At 39.8% G+C, this 23,824-nt stretch overlaps 2 protein-coding genes across 5 annotated transcripts in view; both read left to right on the plus strand.

The window, feature by feature from the left end:
- jbug (filamin-type immunoglobulin domains fbug) overlaps positions 1 to 23,824 on the plus strand; it is a 272,164-nt gene that overhangs the window by 56,872 nt on the left and 191,468 nt on the right. For all 4 annotated transcript variants that reach the window (XM_072300607.1, XM_072300594.1, XM_072300598.1 and 1 more), the window contains 3 exons: positions 4,396 to 4,601; positions 16,545 to 16,665; positions 23,160 to 23,231. In XM_072300607.1, the coding sequence (XP_072156708.1) occupies positions 4,396 to 4,601; positions 16,545 to 16,665; positions 23,160 to 23,231 (399 nt within the window). The remainder of the gene's footprint in view (positions 1 to 4,395; positions 4,602 to 16,544; positions 16,666 to 23,159; positions 23,232 to 23,824) is intronic.
- The window catches only part of LOC109042783 (GTP-binding protein Di-Ras2), a 504,879-nt gene that overhangs the window by 22,233 nt on the left and 458,822 nt on the right, over positions 1 to 23,824 (plus strand). The window lies entirely within an intron of this gene.

The raw sequence follows: 23,824 nt of genomic DNA on the forward strand, positions 1-23,824 counted from the left end.
TAGATCTAGTACCTCGTAACAGCCGATGTTCGACATTAAAACACCTGCAAAAATGGGTGAAAATCGGGGACTTTGCCCCCCCCCCCCATAACTCGAAAATGGTGCGTATACTCAATCTGAAATTTTAGTATGTGTAAAGAGTCACCCTAAGGATGAAAAAAAACCTCACTTCGACCCCAATTTCGAAGGCCCAAAAATGGGCCGTTTTTGGCCCTTTTTGTGCATGGCTCTTTCGTTTTTTTTTAACTTTTCCCGAAAGGGGACTTGCCAACGTAATGTTGAACTGATTTTGGCCTTACTGAGATAATGTGTAGTCCAGTCAATTTAGCTCTAAATAAGGGTCATCTGGGAAAATCTATATATAGAAGGTTTTTTTGCGGAAACATGTTGCATTAGGCTACCAGAGCAACATTTCAAAAGTTTACCAAAATCGGCCGTCCGCTAAGGCCGCCATCTTGAAAAAGAGGGGGGCGGGGGGCCAAAATACGCCGCCGGCGACCGGTTTTTAGCTTATATCTTGAAAAATATCGATCCTACGGAAACATGTCATCGAACCTTTTAAAAAGATCATAAAATTTCCTGTTAGAAACACTATACATTTATCAAGTTGCAACTTCTGGTTCGTGAGATATGGCGGTAGTTTCCTGCGGCTAGGAAAGTCAAATCATGCGAGAAATCACGTTTTTTCAACAAAATCTGTAATTATCTTAAAAACGGCGAGTCTGAGGCCAAAAAGTGTGCTCACCGGAATGAAAGAAATGCCTATCAATTCACTAGGGGTTCCGCCCCCGGAGCGCTATGCGGTCCGAACCAACGGCGGCTACTACGCGGTGAGGCTCGGCTTGGCCGCGCCATGAATTGTTGCGGTCCAAGATGTAGCGGCTTCACTTTTTTGGTAGATTTACCGCGAGGGTAAGTCATATTATCCATTTAAATATGTGCTAATTTCCTTTCATCATGAACCCCCCCCCCCCTCCCCCTTTAGGTCATGCATGTTGTATAGTTAATAAATGTCAACGGTCGCGCTTGAAGATAATGTTATTATTTTATGCTTTCTTATTCAAATTAAATTTGTCAAACAACAAATATTCTTTTTTCAAAGTAACTAAAAGGAAATGAACCAATACAAAATATAGAAATAGGAATAAGACAAGCATTTCTTCGTTTATTACCTTAAGCGGTGGAATCGTTTATCAATACCTATATGTTGAAAAGCATGATGGTCTTGAAGGTTCAATTGTTTTTGGTGGATACGAACAAAAAGCGTTGAAAGGTGACGACGTTATAGCTTTAAGAAATGTCCTGCCTTAATTTTTTTTGAGAACACTCCTCTATCCGTGGCCCAGGACTTGCTTCTATCTATAATGAAAAGAATGAGGCGCGTTTGATTTGCTTGCTATCGAAACACTTTACTACAGGGAGTCAAGTTAAAGTATCTCAAGCAGAGGACGATGCGGATACTCTCATCGTAAATGAAGCTATCAGTGTGCCGAGAGGAACGAAGAAACAAGTTGTTATCGTTGGTAGAGTACCTATATTGAGAGAGTATGGCCACTGGGCCCCATGGAGAGACTTTTAGGACCCAAAAATGGCGGTGCTTTGTTTTGGTTTTTGTGGATAGGAGGGGGGTCATTGCCAACTTTTGACGGTTTTCACCAACCGCACTTGCTGCCAACCTTACTACATCTAAGATAATTTTTCTCAAAAATTGCACACGATTAGCCTTAAAAATATGTAAAGAATCGCAATAGTGCATTTGGGTTAATTTCTCGTTACAATAAGCAAAGAAAACTACAATTTGAGTCATTTTGCATCACATTAATTTATGGCGTCCGCCATTTTTGGGTCCTAAGGGCTCCATTCAGCCTAAGATGGCTGAGCCAATCAGAGGTGGTAACACCGGTGGCCATACTCTCTCAATATAGGTACTCTAATCGTTGGTGAAGACATTGACCTCCTTGGTTCTAATGATAGCTTTGACGCCTGCATCAAGCGACGTCCTATTACTCAAACCAGGTAAGGGCAAATATGCAGCCCAAATTTTTAGCTCAAATCAATTGCGAACATCGAATGTAAATTTGAAGAAGAGCATTCTGTTTATCCATGTCGTCAGTGGATGTGATACTACTTCAGCATTTCGTGGCTAGGGCAAAGGCAAATTTATTAAACTGTTGGAAAAATGTCGCGAAGTCACTTGTATTGCTGAGAAATTTGATGAAACCGACTGCACTCAAGATGAGCTTTGTCAAGCGGGTGAGCAACTCGTTCTTTTGCTGTATGATGCTGAAAAATCAGTTACTGCTTTGAACAAATGCAGATTTCAATGTTTTAATCGTGCTTTGGCAAGGCAAAAACTGAGGTGAAACTGCAAACGTTGCCTTCAACTTCAGATGCGTGCAAACAACACTTCCTACGTGTATATTATCAAGTTCAACTCTGGAGAGGAAGAAAACGGAATCCCAAGGAATGGGGGTGGAAATCTTCGGAACTCAGGCTTCTTCTTGTGCCTATGCTCAACCCGCCTGCCCCCCCCCCCCCCAAGAACTTTTACAAATCATCTCATGTACATGTTCGAAAGGCTGTAGTAACCGTTGCTCTTGTAAGAGAGCTGGTCTACCATGCAGTGACATTTGCCTACATCGTTCCGGCTAAGAATGCAGCAATCAAGCAGAAACACTGATCGAAGAGGAAGCAGAGGATGAATTTAAACTCCCTCTTTCTATATTTTGTATTAATTCATTTCCTATTAGTTACTTTGAAAAAAGAATATTTGTTGTTTGACAAATTTAATTTGAATAAGAAAGCATAAAATAATAACACTATCTTCAAGCACGACCGTTGACATTTATTAACTATACAACATGCATGACCTGAAGGGGGAGGGGGGGGGGGGGTTCATGATGAAAGGAAATTAGCACATATTTAAATGGATAATATGACTTACTCTCGCGGTAAATTTACCAAAAAAGTGAAGCCGTTTCATCTTGGACCGCAACAATTCATGGCGCGGCCAAGCCGAGCCTCACCGCGTAGTAGCCGCCGTTGGTTCTGACCGCATAGCGCTCCGGGGGCGGCCCCCTAGTGAATTCATAAGCATTTTTAGCATGGAAATTTCATGCTCTTTCATTCCGGTGAGAACACTTTTTTGCCTCAGACTCGCCGTTTTTAAGATAATTACAGATTTTGTTGAAAAAACGCGATTTCTCGCATGATTTGACTTTCCTAGCCGCAGGAAACTACCGCCATATCTCACGAACCAGAAGTTGCAACTTGATAAATGTATAGTGTTTCTAACAGGAAATTTTATGATCTTTTTAAAAGGTTCGATGACATGTTTCCGTAGGATCGATATTCTTCAAGAAATAAGCTAAAAACCGGTCGCCGGCGGCGTATTTTGGCCCCCCGCCCCCCCTTTTTTCAAGATGGCGGCCTTAGCGGACGGCCGATTTTGGTAAACTTTTGATGTGTTGCTGTGGTAGCTTAATGCAACATGTTTCCGCAAAAAAACCTTCTATATATAGATTTTCCCAGAAAAATGCTAGATTGACTGGACTAGTGGAGGCAAATCTAGGGTAAATTGGCTTATTTCGCGGGAAAATTGAATGACCTTTGAATTGACGTATTTGGGGGTCCGAGCCCTCCCTTAAAATTAAATTGAAGTGATTTCTGCAATTTTTACTTAAAAGCGGACATAATTTGGTAAATTTTCCCGTTTTATTTTTTTTTTTTTACGATAATTTGAACCGGAGTTATGATTTTTTTAAAATAGGTCAAATTTGACCTTTGACCTATCATAACTCGGTCAAAAATAAAGATATTGATCTGCGGTTTGCGCCAAAATTCTTAGTTTTTAATGCTCTTTCAAATGAGGTATCACAAGATAGGGGTTGCCATTTGAAAAAAAAAAAGTTGGGGGCCCCTCTCGCCCCCCCCCCTGAGGGGGGACCAAAATTTTGACCCCCCCCCCCCCAAAAGATGGTCCCCTTTGAGATAGGAACATTCCCAAAGTTTCATTACCCTAGCTCAATTCGTTCAAAAGTTAGCAGAGGTGGGACGGACTTTTGGTACACTCTGTATGTAGCCCAGATTCTTCAGAGCTGAATCACCATTAAACCAAGCTCAACATTGTGCGCTTTAATAAGCTGGTCTCCTAGCAAGAGACATGTGTTGAGAGCACAACCTTTCCCCCTTAAACCCCTCTTACAATTTTGTATATTCAGGAGTGGCAGTGTTGTACAAGGTACCTTTTTGAAGGGTTGTACGGAACAGTAACATCTAGTGCAAGAAATCCCTCCAAAAAGTGAGTTAGTTGTATCAATTCTTTTAAATCAAATTTCAAACTAATTGTATATCCTGAGCTTATCTTTAATTTTCTTTAATGTGTTTGATTTACAGATGAGCACCATGAAGGTTATGAGGAAGATCATCATAGTTCTTACCCCTTAATTGAAAAAGTTGACCTACCTTCTGCTAGGCTTCTCAGCTCTCCACCTTTAGTTAAATCAACCCAGAATTTAAGAAGCCCTATGAATAGCAATTTTTATGCAGCCTCCAGTCCCAATGATTTCTATCACTCTTCATGGCACAGTCCAACTCCAAAGGTAATGTATTGTAATATCTCGGGGTCTGTACAACACTATCAAAAGGAACATAAGTACTAATCACCAAGTCGCAATCCGAGTGAGCCTTGGAGGGCCATCAGGATCGAGCCTCCGAGGTTCGACCAGAGAGGATTTGACAGGGAAAAAACAGAACACCACTGTTTTGAATTGGATTCGAGTGGCCTGCCGGCCCCCTTAGCACACTCTGTCACCATCGTAAATAAAACTTCACTTCCCGAAAGGGTGAAAACTTCAAAATACTCACATTTTACTGGTTTAAGAACCGCAACGCCCTCTGGTCTAGGGAAGAAGCTAAGACTGAAAACTCCTACCAATCAGGTGCCGCCCACCCTTCTCCACCTGGAGCGTTGCTCTGGTGAGAGACGAGTGGCCGAAGTCTAACCGGCGGGAAGTTTGAATTTTAAATTGTCTGATCTGTTACAGTATCAAACCAAACCGTACAAGTGGCATCTACTAGCCGAGTGGAATCTCAATATTATAAAGAATATACCACACTTTTTATCTAATCCAAAGACTATGCTAAAAATTACCGATTTTGAACCAAATTGGAGGGGTTTTGGCCTATGAACCTAGTCGTGTTGGTGCACAATGACCCATTGTAATTCTAGGCGTGCATGCACCATACCAAATCATGATGGAATGGGTTAAGCAAACCAGTCATATCGGTGTTGAATGTGAAAAAATAAGAGTGTGAAAATTAAGTGCAAGAGCTCAGGTTCCTAACATATGCCACTCAGGACAATTTGAAGGATGAAAAGAACGAAGAGAGGGAGAGGCAACAGAAGGAGATTAAAATAAAGGGGGAGGGAAAGAGTAGAGAAGGAAAGAGGGTTGATGAGAAGAATTTGAAAAAGAGGAAAAGTAGGGGTGTTGAAACGAATTCTTGCCGGAACGCTATTTGGTAGTTGATTATTGGTATTGGCTATTTGGTAATCGATTCCATCGCTATTGAACGGTATCGTCTCTTACCAAAACTGGTGGCAGTACCGACACTTGCAATGACATCATTAACAGCTCGCCTAATCGGAGTTTTGAGAACTTGCACTAAATGCATTGTTGCCCTGTAGGTCGGTTTGTCAGATTGCCTGACGCAGCAGTGCGTAAAATAGATGTACAAATGGCAACAGCTTACTTTTGTCAGCTCTGAAAACTCAGCTCGCTATCGGTAAGAGCGCTCTTTTTCGTGACTTTTTCTTGACGGAACTATTTCAGTAGCTTACTGACAACCGATAGAACAGCCCCAAGGGAAAGTAGAATCTACAAAGCATTGAAAGGAAATCTTTCTTCTTTTCCTTTCTCCTCTTCTCTGTCTTCTTGTTTGTATCGTTCCTCTTCTCATTTTCCTTTTTAGTCGTGCGGCGAAGCCGTATAGACTCTAGGTTTCGCCGGAGGCTAAAAAGTGTCCACACTTTTAGGCTAAGTCCAAGAGGAGAATTTTCGAGGAACCAAGTAACATATGAAGTATTGATATCGGTGCATTTTGGCCCAATGGAGATGTTACATGTGCGAGGAATTTCCAATTTGACTGTTGATTCTTGTATTAAAGTTCGCGAGGAACACGATGGTGCCACTGGTTTTCTCTGAAATCATCTCCCATGCTCAAAAAAAGCTCTCAAGTTGAGGCCAAAATGGAGGGGATATCCCACCCTACCCTGAGAGTCCACGTCTACATGAAGACAAACTCTCCATGCAAAGATAGGGAGCAAATACATTAGCAGGGTTGCCGTGTTTTCAGTTTTGGAGTCCCCAGATAAATTGGTAGCCCTGTCAATGTATTAGCTCCCTATCTTTGCATGGAGAGTTGGTCTTGATCTAGACTTGGACTCTCAGGGTAGGGTGGGATATTCCCTCCATTTTGGCCTCAACTTGAGTGCTTTTTTTTGAGCTTGGGAGATGATTTCAGAGAAAACCAGTGGCACCATCGTGTTTCTCGTGACCTTTTACAGAAGATTCAACAGTCAAATCGCAAATTCCTCACACATGCAACATCTTTATTATGCCAAATGGAATTTCTGATCATTTAGCCATGGTTTGGTAGCGTTTAGCAATCAACTGTGACCATAATGTAAAGAACCCACACAGGTGCCTTTCGGCGGAATGTCGCCCTATGGCATTCTTTATCATCAAGTCACTGTTGAACATTTACTGTTAAGTAGCGTTTAGCAACCAAGTATAGCCAAACTTTCCAGAACTCATACCTCAGATGTTCAAAGAGTGTTAACATGTGTCGCCAAATGGAATTTCTGATCATTTAGCCATGGTTTGGTAGCGTTTAGCAATCAACTGTGACCATAATGTAAAGAACCCGCACAGGTGCCTTTCGGCGGAATGTCGCCCTATGGCATTCTTCATCATCAAGTCACTGTTGAACATTTACTGTTAAGTAGCGTTTAGCAACCAAGTATAGCCAAACTTTCCAGAACTCATACCTCAGATGTTCAAAGAGTGTTAACATGTGTCGCCAAATGGAATTTCTGATCATTTAGCCATGGTTTGGTAGCGTTTAGCAATCAACTGTGACCATAATGTAAAAAACCCACACAGATGCCTTTCGGCTCAATGTCGCCATATGGCATTCTTTATCATCGAGTCACGGTTTTATAGCGTAAATAAGCAACCAATAGTGGCCAAAATGTCAAGACTCCAAACTAGTGCTTTTTGGCTGAATTTCGCCCAATAGGATCTTTGATGATTTATCAGTAATGGTTGATGTTTATGTTGATTAATTATTACTGTCTGAAAGTGAATCCTATGGGAGAATATTATAGGGTTGGTTCAAACAAGTTTTAGAATTTTTTTCCTTAGCGCTAATGGACCCTAAGCGACAACTTCAATTCATCGAACTAAAAGTTTTCAATGTTCATAACCATTTTTTAACTGTCAGAACTCACTATACCACATTATATTCATGATGAATTTAAAGAATATCGCTGTCAAAAGTTGAGTTCTCCTTCGATTTAGCACTTTTTGTCGTTACCTTAAAGACCATACGGAAAGTGCTAAATCTACGGAAAACTCAACTTTTCACAGCGTTATTCTTCAAATTTATCATGAATATAATGTGGTCTAGTGAGTTCTGACATTTAAAAATGGGTATGAACATTTAAGGCTTTATTTTCCTTGAATTTAAGTGGTTTTTCAGGGTCTACGGTAAGAAAAAAAGTCTAAAACATGTTAAAAGTTACTTGAACCTACCCTATAATGTTGAGCTATGACTTCAACTTTCATGAACCCTTACTTGTGCCTTTCAGCTTGATTTCGCTGAATGGAATTATTTATGATTGAAGTCGTGGTTGAGTTTACTATGCTGATAAAATATCATTGGAAAATTTAGGTTTCACCATCATAGTCTTCTAAAAATAACCATCAGCATTACTGCACCAACCAAAATCTAGCCCAAAAAAAAAAAATAATTCGGCTGAAAAAGTGGGAGAAGTTGGGATGTGCAGTCTCAAAATAAAAATACCTAGCTGTGATTGGACATAGCTTTGCTTTCATTGAGACTTTCAAATTTTATGAATAAAAAACAGTAAGCGTTTAGCAAAAACAGTTAGTTTTGTCCTTACCCGTAGACCATACAAAAAGAGCTAAATGGAAGGAGAACTTAGCTTTTGACAGTGATGCTCTTCAAATTTTTCATATACCTATACAAAGTGTTCTAGTGAGTATGGATGGTAAAAAATTGTCAGGAACATTTAAAGCTTTATTTTCCATGAATGTAAGTTGTCGTTCAGGATAGATTCTGACGACTAGATCCTTACTAGAGTAAGGAAAGAAAGTCTAAAATTGTTAAAAGTCACAGAAAAACGCGAAAAAAGAAAAAAGTCGGAAAAGGAAGTCAAATTTACGTAACAATTAAATTAACATAAAAACTTCGTAAAAAGTATTGGAAATTACGAACAAATGTATTTACGTAAAAACTGTATTAAAAAGAAAGTTAATTTTAATTAAGAAAAATAATCTTGGTAAATCAATTTCTCACGTAAATTTGACTCAAAATTCATTTAAAAAACAGGGCCGGATTTACCTACTTGCTGCCTATGGGCCACCTGTATTTTGCCGCCCCCTTCTCATTCGTTTCAAAACATCAATAAAAAACAACTTAATCGGCCCGAAACAGTAACAGAGAAACAACTTAAAACAGGACTAAGGCCGCAAATAATAGAAAGAAACACATAAAATAAAATAAGAAACCCGGGACGTTTCGCCAGGGATCACACCCGCATTTTCAACCGGCAAAACAAGAAACATTTAAAGAAAGGACACTATGCCCCTCACTACTAGCAAAAGTTCGCACGGAACTTTGCGTGAAAGTTAAGTTCCGTGAACCTATCTACATACCGGGTGTCCATGAAGTAACTGAAAAGTGGGTATAACTTTTGAACAAAAAAAGATAGAAGGTCGCGGTTTGTGGCATTCTTCATCATCAAAAAGGGGAAATTTTTCGATGGGGGGCTTTTCCTGGTGGACCCCCCTGGGGGGCCCCAGGGGGGGCAACTTCAAAAATTCAAATGGCAACCCCCATTTTTTTAGACATGATTACAAAGAACTTAAAAAGACAAGAAAAATGGCGCAAATAAAATTAAAATCGGTTATTTCGTTCAAAAGTTACAGCCGGTCAAAGTTTTAAATTGACCACTTTTCAAAAAATCGCCGATGAGCTCCAAATAATCGGAAAAACAGAAACAAACCGGGAATGAAAAGTTTGAAAAGTGCTTTTTAGGAAGAGGAAAAACAACTGACGTTGTCACAAGTCTGGATGGCATTGTTTCAAAATAAAATTTCGGAAAATTCAACATGGCGGCAAATTTGAGGAAACGCAAAAAATGAAAATTCCAGAAACTGTTATCTTTCAAATACCCTCTAGTTAAAGGAAATCAAAGGTATCAACTTTTATTCCTTTATTTGGCCAAGTAAGAGCAATAATTTGCTGACTTAAAAGTTGTCAAGCGGGGCGCCTTCAATCGTTGGAGTATGCGACATCACAGGATTAAGTGTGCTGTCGAAAAATGAAGCCGATGTGAAAAAGCGCTCCTCCTTTGGGATGCTTTAGAAATGTTTAAGGTCCTCCTCCTCAAATTTAACGAGAAAAAAGAAGAAAAGTAAAATTTAGCAATTTTTACCCACAAACTTGGCGAGCCAAAAAAACATGATTTATCCTGGTGCGGTAGGGGCGGTGGACATTTTTGTTTGACATTTCTCTCTCTGAAAATTAAAAATCCAAGAATAATTTTAATTCTCTAACTCCTGGGTCCTGGCACTCCAGTTCGGCAAGGAGGATATCTGCTACGCTTCCAATTCCGAAGACGCCGTTCTACTCTTGATTATTATCTGAATTGAGATTATCTTATTGACAGTCTCAACCTTACGATTTGAGACACCATGCAATCTTTTCAGTAACATCTGATGCACTATCTGATCGGTGACACGGTGAAGCGTAGCAGATATCCTCCTTGCCGAACTGGAGTGCCAGGACCCAGGAGTTAGAGAATTAAAATTATTCTTGGATTTTTAATTTTCAGAGAGAGAAATGTCAAACAAAAATGTCCACCGCCCCTACCGCACCAGGATAAATCATGTTTTTTTGGCTCGCCAAGTTTGTGGGTAAAAATTGCTAAATTTTACTTTTCTTCTTTTTTCTCGTTAAATTTGAGGAGGAGGACCTTAAACATTTCTAAAGCATCCCAAAGGAGGAGCGCTTTTTCACATCGGCTTCATTTTTCGACAGCACACTTAATCCTGTGATGTCGCATACTCCAACGATTGAAGGCGCCCCGCTTGACAACTTTTAAGTCAGCAAATTATTGCTCTTACTTGGCCAAATAAAGGAATAAAAGTTGATACCTTTGATTTCCTTTAACTAGAGGGTATTTGAAAGATAACAGTTTCTGGAATTTTCATTTTTTGCGTTTCCTCAAATTTGCCGCCATGTTGAATTTTCCGAAATTTTATTTTGAAACAATGCCATCCAGACTTGTGACAACGTCAGTTGTTTTTCCTCTTCCTAAAAAGCACTTTTCAAACTTTTCATTCCCGGTTTGTTTCTGTTTTTCCGATTATTTGGAGCTCATCGGCGATTTTTTGAAAAGTGGTCAATTTAAAACTTTGACCGGCTGTAACTTTTGAACGAAATAACCGATTTTAATTTTATTTGCGCCATTTTTCTTGTCTTTTTAAGTTCTTTGTAATCATGTCTAAAAAAATGGGGGTTGCCATTTGAATTTTTGAAGTTGCCCCCCCTGGGGCCCCCCAGGGGGGTCCACCAGGAAAAGCCCCCCATCGAAAAATTTCCCCTTTTTGATGATGAAGAATGCCACAAACCGCGACCTTCTATCTTTTTTTGTTCAAAAGTTATACCCACTTTTCAGTTACTTTATGGACACCCGGTATGTGTGAACAAGGCCTTCCATTTGTAAGAAATGAAGGTAAAAATTATGCAAGAACAAACATAAATGTGGTTAAATAATTTTAACTTCCGCCGGCGCGCCGCGCTGACCGCACTGTGTTTGGCGCAATGCGTGAAGTATTCCTACAGTCTTGTAGGCGCTATGCGTTTCACGCCGACCGCCGCACAGTGGATTGAGTCAATTAGAGGGGTCGGACATGAAATTTTTGACAAAAACTGCAAATGTTGATGTTTATTTCGTCACATTTTAAAGTTCAAGGGGTGATACTGGAAGAAAATATCACAAGAAAACCAGTGAAACAGCTTGCAGAACATTAGATTCTTGTATAAACGGAGTTATGAGCGTTTTAAGTTCCCAAATTTTTTCCGACCTCTCTCATTGACTCGATTCACCGTGCGCCGCGCTGAGGGCTTCTCCTTTTTATCTCAAGTCCTCATCATCACTGCTGCACCGCTCCATGCCAAATTGCATGTTTAGTTTCTCTCTGAACTCGACTAATTAAAGGTGCTGTCTCTTGTGTCACCGAAAGACGCTTTCTCGTTTGTAATTTTTTTTTTCTGAATCCGATTTTTTTTAAACCTACATTTTAAAAAAATGCAAAATTTGCCGCCCCCTGCGTTAAGAAATGAGAGATGCTATACTCCATTACCCAATGCATCTGACGAGTTTTTCAATTCAAAAAGGAACGTATGACACTCCATAAATAAATCACGTTTGAAGCGCAAACTGGAAAAAACACGATTTGTCAAAAGTATTCATTAAGTATTGCACTTTCCACAGAAGCATATTGCACAAAAATGTCACTGTAACGACTTCCGGATATGGTTGCGACCAACTTAAGGCTAAAAATTTTGATTTGTTTGCTCCCTAAAAAAAATGGTCCATCTCTGTAACTGTGCTCACCAAAACTGACAAAGATCCCAGGGTCACAGGCTGGCAGTGGTCCCGAGAGGACATTTTTCAGGGTTGAAATCCTTCCTCTTATTTAATTGTTTTTTAAATAAACTTATGCTAGGACACTATCCCTGAATAACAAACAGACCAATTTGGCTACAATGCTCCGAGCCCTGCACGTGTGAACTTGAGTCATTCGTTTTTACGACTTTTCCGAGGGTCGGTGGCCGCTAGCCTAGCGGGGCCGCTGTGAGGCCCGCTCGGCCGCGATTGCAGCCTTGGGCCCCGCTTTGAGACCCGCTCGAATGAGGCTCAATTTGGGTTCGGGCTTCGGGTGCGATTATTGTATCGTTTGACGACTGGCCGCTACGCGGCATAACCCCTCGAAGACGCTCCGCGCCACCAGAATATCGATTTTTTAGACCAAAAACTCGTATCGATATTTCAACGTTAATATATCGTCCGTACCGATACATTTATCTCTAGAAATATCAAATCGATTTTTCTTTCTTTCTTTCTTCTGCTGAGTTGTGTATTTTACACCTTGGAAAATCGGAAATTATGGTCAATTTTTCATACTTCGAATTTCGGATTTCGCTGGCCAGGTTGTACAGACCTACGTCACAGGGTAAACAAACCTCAAGATGCAAATACCTCCTTTTTTTTCTCTATGTAGGTATAGGACTTTTCGCGTGGCTGCTCGACGGTTTGTTAATCTGTGGAGGTTAAGCTACATTCACGCGTCGCAAGCAACCTGGCGCGTCTGCTTCTTGCTACTGCGAGCGCGCCTTCATTTCCTCCCGCACGCAGCAAGGACAACCGCGATGATAAAGAATTCCATTCGGCGAAATCGAGCCGAGAGCAGGCACCACGAGTATATACATTATGGGTTATTTTAGTGATGGGTGGGATTTTATTTAAAATTCCTAGGAATCCTAGGTATAGTATTTACTGTAGTAAACAATTATCATTTATTCCATCACTTCTTTGGATTATTTATTTTTAATCAATCTATATTCATGTGAAGTGTAGCTCATCTGCATTTTTCTTTCCCTGGAACCTAAATGTATATTATGAGTTTGAATCCATCAGAAACTAAGTCAGTCAAAATCAAAGAGCTTGATGCAAAAACGGCTTTTTTCGCCCCCCTCTGGAATTTCTTCAGACTTTGTCTATTGATTACTCATACTTGAGCGCTTCTTTTCCCAAATTTTCAGACCCCCAAAAAATTTTGGGGGGGAGCTAGGGGGGTTGGAAGTCAAAACCTGTGAACCTCGATTTCTCTCGAACGAAGAAAGATATCGAGGTCCGGTTTGGACGAAAAATCGTCTAAAATTGCATACTTTAAGATTCTAAAGGTCGAAATCCCGATATCGCATTTTTAAGTCAACATATGTGCTTTTTTTCCAGTTTTTAGGTCTAGATAATTTCTTTTAAACGAAAAATTTACAAAGATCTCAATTTTGTATTTGAACCAAAACCAGTTTTTTAAATTGTTCGTCTTTTTCCGCGTCCAACGAGTGGTCCATTATGCTGGGGAACCAAACGGTTCCGGAGTTATGATCGATTGAAGTTTCCGCTCAACGCGCGCCGACCGATTTTCGCGCGCAAAAAAGTCGGATTTGACTGTTATTAAATCAGATTGACTGTTCAAACTGAGCGAAATGCATTATTTGGGACTCTTGAGGGTCGCTGAGTTCAGAAATTACAGATATTTCCAAAAAATTCACGTTTTTAAAATTACAGCTCCGTACAGGACCACTGAGCGGCCGGTCGGCGCTTAGTAGGCCTCTAAAATAGCGCTACAGAGCTGTAATTTTAAAAACGTGAATTTTTTGGAAATATCTGTAATTTCTGAACTCAGCGACCCTCAAGAGTCCCTAATAATGCATTTCGCTCAGTTTGAACAGTCAATCTGATTTAATAACAGTCAAATCCGACTTTTTTGCGCGCGAAAATCGGTCGGCGCGCGTTGAGCGGAAACTTCAATCGATCATAACTCCGGAACCGTTTGGTTCTCCAGCTTAATGGACCACTCGTTGGACGCGGAAAAAGACGAACAATTTAAAAAACTGGTTTTGGTTCAAATACAAAATTGAGATCTTTGTAAATTTTTCGTTTAAAAGAAATTATCTAGACCTAAAAACTGGAAAAAAGCACATATGTTGACTTAAAAATGCGATATCGGGATTTCGACCTTTAGAATCTTAAAGTATGCAATTTTAGACGATTTTTCGTCCAAACCGGACCTCGATATCTTTCTTCGTTCGAGAGAAATCGAGGTTCACAGGTTTTGACTTCCAACCCCCCTAGCTCCCCCCCAAAATTTTTTGGGAGTCTGAAAATTTGGGAAAAGAAGCGCTCAAGTATGAGTAATCAATAGACAAAGTCTGAAGAAATTCCAGAGGGGGGGCGAAAAAAGCCGTTGTTGCATCAAGCTCTTTAACTACATACGAAGTGAAAACAATTTGTATTTCGCAAATCAAAGTGATAGTTAAAGCAACCAAACTGTGTCAGAAATGTTCCCAAATTACTAGGTAAGGCTTTTATCAGCTCATCATCTGATCCAATAATTTTAATTGTGGCATTTCATTCGGCATGTCGCCGTAGGACTTCTATGATACTCAAAGTCTCACATATATAATTTGAAAGGGGGGGTCTGGGGGGGCGGCGCCCCCTCAGCAGGTAGCTTTTGCTACTTGTTCTATTTCATCATCATACAGTCTTTTTCCTCTTCTTCCTCTTTTCATTTTTCTCTCTCCTCTTATTTTTCCTCATGAAGTCTTGAACTATTACACATGGTCATTTTTCAGCTCTGTAGATGTTAGGGCTCTGCGAATATTCGCAATTCCGACTATTCGCGCCGCGAATATTCGCTTCGTCTGCCTCGCGCACTATTCGCAAATTGCGAATATTCGCGCCGTCACGAGGAATGAATTTTTAAGTATTCGCGCCATCCTAAATAACGAATTTCCGAGTGGCAATCGTGAAACGTTGCGAGGACCTGCTTAAGGCTTCCGCTTCCACCCGAGACATCGCGAACGGTGGATCTCCTTTGATCTTTACTGACTTTGCTGAGTTTACGAACAGCGAGCGCGATTGCGATTGGGGGAATAAGCAAAGAGCCCAAATCAAGGATTGAAAGACACAGGAATTTCTGTAATTGAAAAAAAAAGGTCATAAACACATTTTTATTTACAGCGAGAAAAATAAAATACTAAAATGTGTCTTGTGAACCTTCAATACTAGCTTGACTGCCCGCGTAGTTACCTTCAAATCCTGAAAATGCATACGTAACTGCAGGGACAGTCAAGCCAGCATCCAGGGATCTTCGAACAAATTCTCAACAGCCTAGGCTACTATCATAGCATTTCATTGTTCTCTGTGCAGGTGTATGAGCAAATGGAAAATTCTTAACAATTAGTCACATTTTTTTTTTGTCGACTTCTGTAATATTCGCGAATTTTCACACTTAAAAAAGTCATTTCCAATTATTCGTTTTACTATTCGTAGCTGTGAATAATTGACTTAAATTATTCGTTATTCGCTTCGCTATTCGCGAATAGTTGCCGAAATTATTCGCTATTCGCTTCGTTCAGAAAATTCACTATTCGCACAGCCCTAGTAGATGTTGTTATGACTGGTTTACCCAGCGAGGAAAGAAAAAACTTTTGCGAATTGTATTTTAAGGGTCAAAACTAATTTTTTACCTAAACTTAGCAGCTGTGTTTTATTTGAGTTCCAAACTTCCGATTTGATGACCGACCGATTGCATCACTTGCGAGGTGGTTCGAAAAAGGTTGAATCCATCAAAAGTCCTTAGGTCAGATTGGTTAGATATGTTGGCAGCGATTCTCATAGTGTTGATGATTGATGAGACAGGTTTGAATAGAACTGCCCAAGGGCTTCAACAGGACAACTTCCAAGGTTTGAACATTAAAGTAAAATTCGGGAATACGCCCTCTGACCGCTACGCGGCCTAACCCTAGCAATGGCTCTGGATAATTTAGCACAAAAGGAGTCAAACCATTATAAATACAATTCATCACCGACCATATTATTGGTTGTGGGGTGAAGTGATTCATTCATTTTCGGTAATTCCTATTGAAAGAGAAAAAATATTTAAAAAGATATTGTAATATGAGCTCAGAATTATCAAGGAAGTCATTAAAAACCATACTTTACCATTTGAAAAAAAACTAAATTGTAAAGAGTACGTCACGAATCACTGAATAAGTAAACAAAAGTAGAAATTAAAGAAGAAATAAATTGAGAGCACAGGGAAAAATGAACTACAATGGTCGGAAAAGAAAGTAGCGTGAAGGTGGAATGGAAATCGCCAAAAAACCGGATGGGAAAGTTGGGGTGGAGCAAAAATAGGTTAGCAAATTGAGTGGGCCTTGATCGCGCAGGTAGAGATGATACAATAGAAGGGAAAAGGAAGGAAGGGGTAGTGGACACGCCCACCGTTAGGTTAGGATTTTTAGCGTAAAGGCCACCTGAGCTTATGTTTTTACCTAGAGTAGATACGCTTTTCTTTAGAACATTCCAACCCACTGTGCACTGCTCAACATTATTTACTTTTTTTTCTAATGCTAAACATTTTGTTTTTTATTTGCAGAGTTCACGTCAAAGCAATGTGTATTCTTCCTCTGTATCAAATTCAATTGGTAGTACAAAACATGTTTCTCAACCTCACTCCATGAATCATGTTTATGAAGTTGGTCTTCCTCCAGTAAAATGTAAGCTAATTGTTTCTTCAGACCTATTCCAAAGTTATTTTTCACAAAGCTTTTAATTCAGATGGATCTATAGTGGCAACAAGAATGATTTGACAGGTGACAAACCTACGGATAACTGATAGTGGAGTCGTTTAGGGTCAGGGTATTTCGTTTCAGGTTACCAGTATAAAACTTGGTGAAAATGGTTTTTAAGGGACCCAAAACGAGCCGCATCTCTCATGGTTCTCTGTATTTTGGCCGTCATTTTCCAAGATGGGCGCCCAAAGCTGGTTTTCACATTTTCTCATTATTCAGGGGTTGTAATTTATCTATCAACATGAAATTTAGTAGCAATATGCATGAATGTAAGTAGAACGAGGAAACACTGAGATTTAAGTCCAGTCGGCCATTTTTTCACAGCGATTGGTAGCCATTTTGGAAATTAGTGTCTCAGACCCGTTTTTCTTTGGTCTCTTTGATTTCCATAGATTTTTTGCAGCTAGACAATGGAAATTTGGCAGGATTATAAATACTAATGCTAAGAACAGAAAAATATCAAGACGCAAGTTCAATTGGCAATTTCATTCCAACCAAAAATAGCCGCCATTTTGGAAATTAACGACTCTCTCCCGTCTCTCCGTGGCTCCACAGACTTTAGCAGCTATTTTGTAGTTAGACGTTTAAAAAATGGCAGGAATATGCTTACTTATGATGGAAGTAGAAAAAGATCGAGGCACAAGTTCAATCTGTCATTTTATCTCAGATAATGACTGTAATCTTTTTACGCAGCGGTCTTCCCCCTGGATCTGCCCGAACATAGTTTCCCAGATTTTTGTGGATGATTGGCAGCCGGAATCAGTGGCGTAAATGTAAGGTTCACAATGCGACAAGGCCCACGGTTATAAAGGGCCTAGTCATGTGGTAGAATTTTCAATTTTTTTTAATTTGATACCTTAAGTAAGCTTTGGAGGGGGGGGGGATTAAGGGAGGCCTAGAAACTCAAAATGCGGCCAGGCTGGCGCTTGGGAAGTTCCATCAATCGCCAGAATCATGAAATTAAGCAAATATGTAGGTAGTTGGGCTGTGTGAATGTTCGGCGAATATTCGCTTCGTCTGACTGGCGCACTATTCGCAACTTGCGAGTATTCGCGCCGTCGCTATTAGTAAATTTATGAACTGATATCACTGTTCAACAAAAAAAGTGACAAAAATGTCGTCCGGACGAGTGTCACAGGTATTGAATTACCTGCAACTTGTTCTTTTCTTAAACTTATAAATTTCCCATGCATATTCAGTATACTCATTAGAGATGGCTGGATTTTGTCCACTTTTGTCTTTTTCACTTCTATCTCCCAACCATCACCTTCAATCACCCATAAATTTAATTACTGAACTTGCAACTGATAACTCCACTGATTATAGCCAGCCAATAGCGTGTAGACTTGTTGTCTCACCACCTGTGACGTCAGCAAGTCTATAAAAGCTTGTGCTGCCCGTTTCTCATGGTCCTTTTACCCTCTTGACCCCGACTAGTACGCTGTGCCACTCTCGCCCTTATGGCACATCCCTGTGAGACATTCTAACTCTTTGTAAAATTGTAAATCTTTTCAAAATTCTTTAATACAATCTTTTCGGTTCAATCAACTATTTCGTTCAATTTTTGCTCTCCCACAACTCCGTTAGATTTTCCGCCTTGTCAAGGATTTTTAGATGTTTTCAGTCCGTCTAAAACTCAACAAATCCTCCTGATATGACACCGTTATTCCTCCAATAAAGTATAGATTCTACTATCTAACGAACAGGCTATTTTTGAAAGCTATGAGCTTAGGAAGTAACTCAATCAACACTAAAACTTTTGCCTACTGTTCCATTAAAACCTACCCCCTCTTCATATATAGATGGCCTCACCTGAAAGAATTCGAACCAAGAATCCATAAAACCTTACTACCGTGTAATTCAATCAAAGATCCTAAATTACAATTCTTTAAACCCAATATAAACTTCCTTTCTTCAGACAACATCAAAATAATAGATCCAGGCACTATCTAAGCAGAATTTATATTCCTATTATTCAACCAATATATCAACTACACTCAATGCTATACAGATGGAGCCAAAACCGCTGAATACATAACATCAGCTTTCCAAATTAATGTATGCGTAAGTCGCTTTTACGGCTCGCTCGGGCGATCTGCGACGTCTACGTGCCTCAGGAATCTGTCATGACAGAGATCCTCCGGAAGCTGGCATCTCTTCATCTCTTCACGGATGCCTCCTACTCACAGTTTGGCTGGATGGTCTCTCTAGGGTGTGTCTTATTCTTGGGTTTTTCGAAATCCAAAAAGCGCTACCCCTAAAAAGTTTCTCCCCGCTGTAAAAATCAACATACTTTTTTTAATTTTAACCCACCTCTCACGGGGCAAAAAGGGCCTAAAAGCGAAATTTGAATTTATGTATTTTTAAGGTGTCATTCTCATAGGTGTCAAACCCATAGTGGACTTTTTGTTCCTTTAATAAAGAAAACGACGTATCTGCAGCTCTTCACGGAGGAAACTTGCATCCTCAATTTGACGAAAAATCATAGTCTCTCTGACCCTCCTAATCGATTACCTTCCAATTTATGCTAAGGAATGTCCCAGCCTACCCGATCTTTTTGCAACGAATAGCAAAACGCTCTTCAGTGTTTTACAAATTCCAGACAGTTTTCTTTTTGTTCTACCTTTGGAGTGGGACACTAAACCTGACTACTTGAAGGCGAGGGAAGTTGTAAAAAGTTTGCGCATGGTCAACGATTCCGCCGGAAGGGCAGTTCGACACATGCAAACATGAATCCGACCTATAACTAAAAGAGGAAATGAATATCAAGATTTGCTATTAACTTCTCAAAATGTCAAAAAGAAAGTGAATTTGGAAAAGAAAATCAAAAGCCTTTAAATTCTCGAAGTGTTTGTGATACTTTCATGTCTGAATAAACTCAAATATTTTGGCTAAATATGTTTTACCTCTGTAGCATACCCTTCATTAACCTGGTGTGCATAATGGATTTTAATGTGCCTCATTTCCTTTGTAGGTTTTTTTTTTTTTTTTTTTTTTTTTTTTTTTTTTCAGTTTTGTGGCTTCTATTCCTTTATATTATTTTGACAGGAATCTACAGCCATCTATAGACAGAGGAGGTTATATTGAAGCTAAGGAGGATTTGAAAAAATAGGATTGTATAGTAGAAAGTTTTTAAGGATTTTAGAGAGTTGGGTGGGTATATAGTAAAAGTAAGAGTCCCCTACACCAGCTTCACGCTAAGAGGCTCGACATAGCGACTAATAAGAAAATAATTGACTGAGCCTTGGAGAACATACCAAGTGAACAATCAGGACAGGTTGTTTGGTAGGGCATAGAAGGGTTGTTTGGAATGACAGGGAGGTTTGTGTTGCTTGATTGGACTAGTGTAAATTTTAGTAGTTATGGAATAGGACCTTTAGAAGGATATGTTATTGGTAGTTAAGAAGTTATTTTTTATTTTTCTTTGTAGGTCGTTTTACTTATTAAAGGAACAAAAAGTCCACTATGGGTTTCCGCGGACCGACGTCGCGTCGCGTCGTGGCATCAGGTAAGTAAGGTGTGTGCGCTGCGTGCGAGCGGCCGGCACTGCGCACGCGGCGCAACATATATGTTTCAGAGACTATTTATGCCTTTAAAATGCACGATACGGCAAAGCGGAAGAAATTTTTGTCCAAAAAGCTGTAACTTTTAATTACTACCTGAGAATGACACCTTAAAAATGCATAAATTCAAACTTCGCTTTTAGGCCCTTTTTGCCCCGTGAGAGGTGGGTTAAAATTAAAAAAAGTATGTTGATTTTTACAGCAGGGAGAAACTTTTTAGGGGTAGCGCTTTTTGGATTTCGAAAAACTCAAAAATAAGACACACCCTAGCCCTCTCCATTGCTTACCTGGAGGGGGACCCACTCCAACACCTTCTTCGGCAACCTGGTATCAGCCACTCTCTGCACATGCCCATACCATACCAATAGCCCGGTCATGATTACGTGCACAATTGTCCCCTCAACGCCCATTATCTCTGAGACACGTTCATTCTTGATATGTTCTCTCCTCGAAATTCCAGTCGATATTCGCCAGAAGTCCATCTCTGTCGCCTTGAGCATTTCTTGGGTCCGCACCTTCAACTACCACACTTCACTGTCATGGTTCATTATAGGTTTGACAACAGAGTTTTAAATCCTCTTTTTGCTGTCCTTGGAAATTCTTTGGTCCCAAAGAATCCCTTTTCTAACAATTTTTTTTTTATAATTAATAATTTCTTTAAAATTTTCAAACGGCGTATCTCATTTTCATATCATCCTCAATGCCGGAGGTTTTGCAATTTTACAAGCTATCAATTACATCATCAGATCAGACTTTTAAAATGTGGCAATCTGTTCTGATTCCAATAGCATCCTGCGAAGCAAAGTCCCCCTCAGCGAAGAAAAAAGAAAAAGAGAAAGAAATAAGATAATTGAGATTGGAGAAAAGAATGGTTTCAAACGGCAAGAGATAGACAAACTTGTTAACAAAGTTGAAGAGAAAGAAAGAATGGAAACTATTTCAATTTTGAGCGAAGGAGAAGATGAAATTATATTGAGAAAATTCACCCACCACCCATACCACCCAATAGCTAATTACAAATTTCAAAAGATTTTCAAAAAATTTAAAATAAACCTCAGTTTCAATAATAGAGTTAATTTGACAAACAAACAAAGTACATACATAAAATCCTCCGACACTTATTTATTAACTCTGCTAGACTTTTAAAGTCCTACAACAGGATGGTAAACCATTGAAGCCTCTTAAAATCCTCTTCATCCACGGCCATTGTTGTTGAAAAGCGATGGAAAATTTCAATGAATTCAGTCTCCATTTTCTTCAAAACATTCCAGACTTTGGTTTCGCTAACACTAAGAAAAGCAGAAACCATATTGCACCCTGTAAATGTGTGGGAAAATGGGCGTGCAGTATAGGAAGGGATGGATAGTTGGAAAAATGGAAAATATTCAAAAGTGGTGGCCACTAGCCAGAATAAAATGGCGGATTGAACTTGTGTCTCGATATTTTTCTGATCTTAGCACAACTCTGCATATTGTCAGCCTCAACGGTGTGGTGGTCAAGGCGGTTCGCTGCCAACATTGAGGTCCCTGGTTCAATCCCCGGAGGTGACTCAAATTATAGGACCCCATCAGAATAATTATTAATATTTAAGGACACTCAAATATCAGCCATCGTGATCGTGGATGACTATGCCACTTCAATACCCTGACCCTTCGAGGTAACTGGGTGTGGGAGGGACACAGTCACCCAGTAAGTAATCTTTCTGCACTGTTCGACTGGGTTGTGAAAAAATCGGTGATAACTCGTAGTGTGCGCGGCTGCCAGCGCTACCTAACGGTGGAGATCAAAACAACACAGTCCAACTCGGTGGAGGCATGGCCGTGCTTCGAAAATCCGTGCTCTGTTGCGTCTGCCAGTCTTTGATAAGACCTACCGTTAACCATCAGACGGCCGCTAAGCCTTGCAGGAATATACAGTGTATAATTCAAAATGTAGAATAGTACGAAGTTAAGGCGCATAGTCCAACTTCGGGGTGCAGACGGCAGGGTTCCTGCCAGTTGCCTTGGCCCCTTGAGGGCGCCTCGCCTGTCAACCCGGCCCTTACTTACTTACTTACTTACTTACTTACTTACTTACTTACTTACTTACTTACTTACTTACTTACGTACTTAGTTACTTATAAATCTGCGTATTCCCGCCAAATTTTAAGTGTTTAGCTGCAAAAAAAATCCGGAAATCAAAGAGACAAAGGAAAAACTAGTCTTGAGACGTCATCTTGGAAAATGGTGGCCAACCGGAGGAGGAACCATGATACTATGATGGCTTGCTTTTTGACTAATCTTCGTTCTAGGTACTTCAAATAACATTTCCACCAAGTTTCATGCTGGTAACCTCAATTGGAATACCAGTGGGGAGGGGGGGTGGGGGAGTTTGACCCTGTGAGACCCCACCATGAAGGACTTACTGAAAGACAAGCCTCTGCTTGCACCTTGTTTTGAGAAAACTGCATCCAGAATGTTGTGACATCCGTAAAAATACCGAGTTCCTCAACGTAAACTAAACTTAAATTTAGTGAAAGAAGTAGTATTTAGCTATCATGAAATTAATATCAATTAGAACAAAAACTCTTGTGTACAATAAATCAGGGTAACTTAAAAACCGTAATATTAACTATGAGTTATTTTGTTCTTTTGAGTAAGGAAAGTTTTTTCTGTATTCAAACCATAAACCCCTCATCTCCTGTAAATATTTATTATCTTTAAAAAAAGGAGGGGGGTGGAGTGGTAGTTCCAGATTTGATTCTCGATGCAGGTGGATACATCATGGTATCGATACTCCCAAAAAATCTAAAATTCAAAGTACGGAAAATGAACTGTATTGTTATTTTCATACATTTTATGTTTCATGTCTGTTCAGCAACAATGTGGGAATTTCCTACCCAAACGCAAAACTCATGGGACACCTCAGCTAAAGCACCCTCTGATTCAGGTAACCTCACCCTCTGCTTCTGATGCATTCAGTAAGCTGTATCCTTTCTTCCACTCTAAGGAGAAAAAATGCGCATGTCTCGTTTGCCAATTAAATGTATTTTTAGCTCCATATGTGTACTCAGCTGGATAAAGGAGTAAGTGTCTCTATACCAGATTTCTATTGATTATTAACGGATTGATTGTTAACGGACCGAAAGAAAGCTAAAATCCTCCTAAAAATGTTGGTTCGGTGTAGATTCTAGTTGGACCCAAAGTGGCTCAGCTACATCAATCAAGCTTCCTGGTTGATGAACCTTCTTTGCACAAGTTTCATCGTAAAAATTAAACAAATGCTCTGGGGGACATGATCAGAATCTTTCTGTTCCTTTTAGGGATAGAAATTTTAGAGCATATCACCCCTGAATCAAAGGAGCTCAGCCAACTGTGGTCTGACAACATAATTCAAAATTCGTTAAAATCCAATGAAATTTCAGTAAAAGGAAACTTATTTTTTGATCCACCTAAGTGCACCAGGAAATGAAATATTTTCAACAGTTGAAAAGTGTGCATTGGCTTATCCTGAATTTTTAATTTTTAATACCTTTCCAAAAA

Source organism: Bemisia tabaci, chromosome 1 (assembly GCF_918797505.1).
Source record: "Bemisia tabaci chromosome 1, PGI_BMITA_v3".
In the NCBI taxonomy this organism is placed as follows: Eukaryota; Metazoa; Arthropoda; class Insecta; order Hemiptera; family Aleyrodidae; genus Bemisia; species Bemisia tabaci.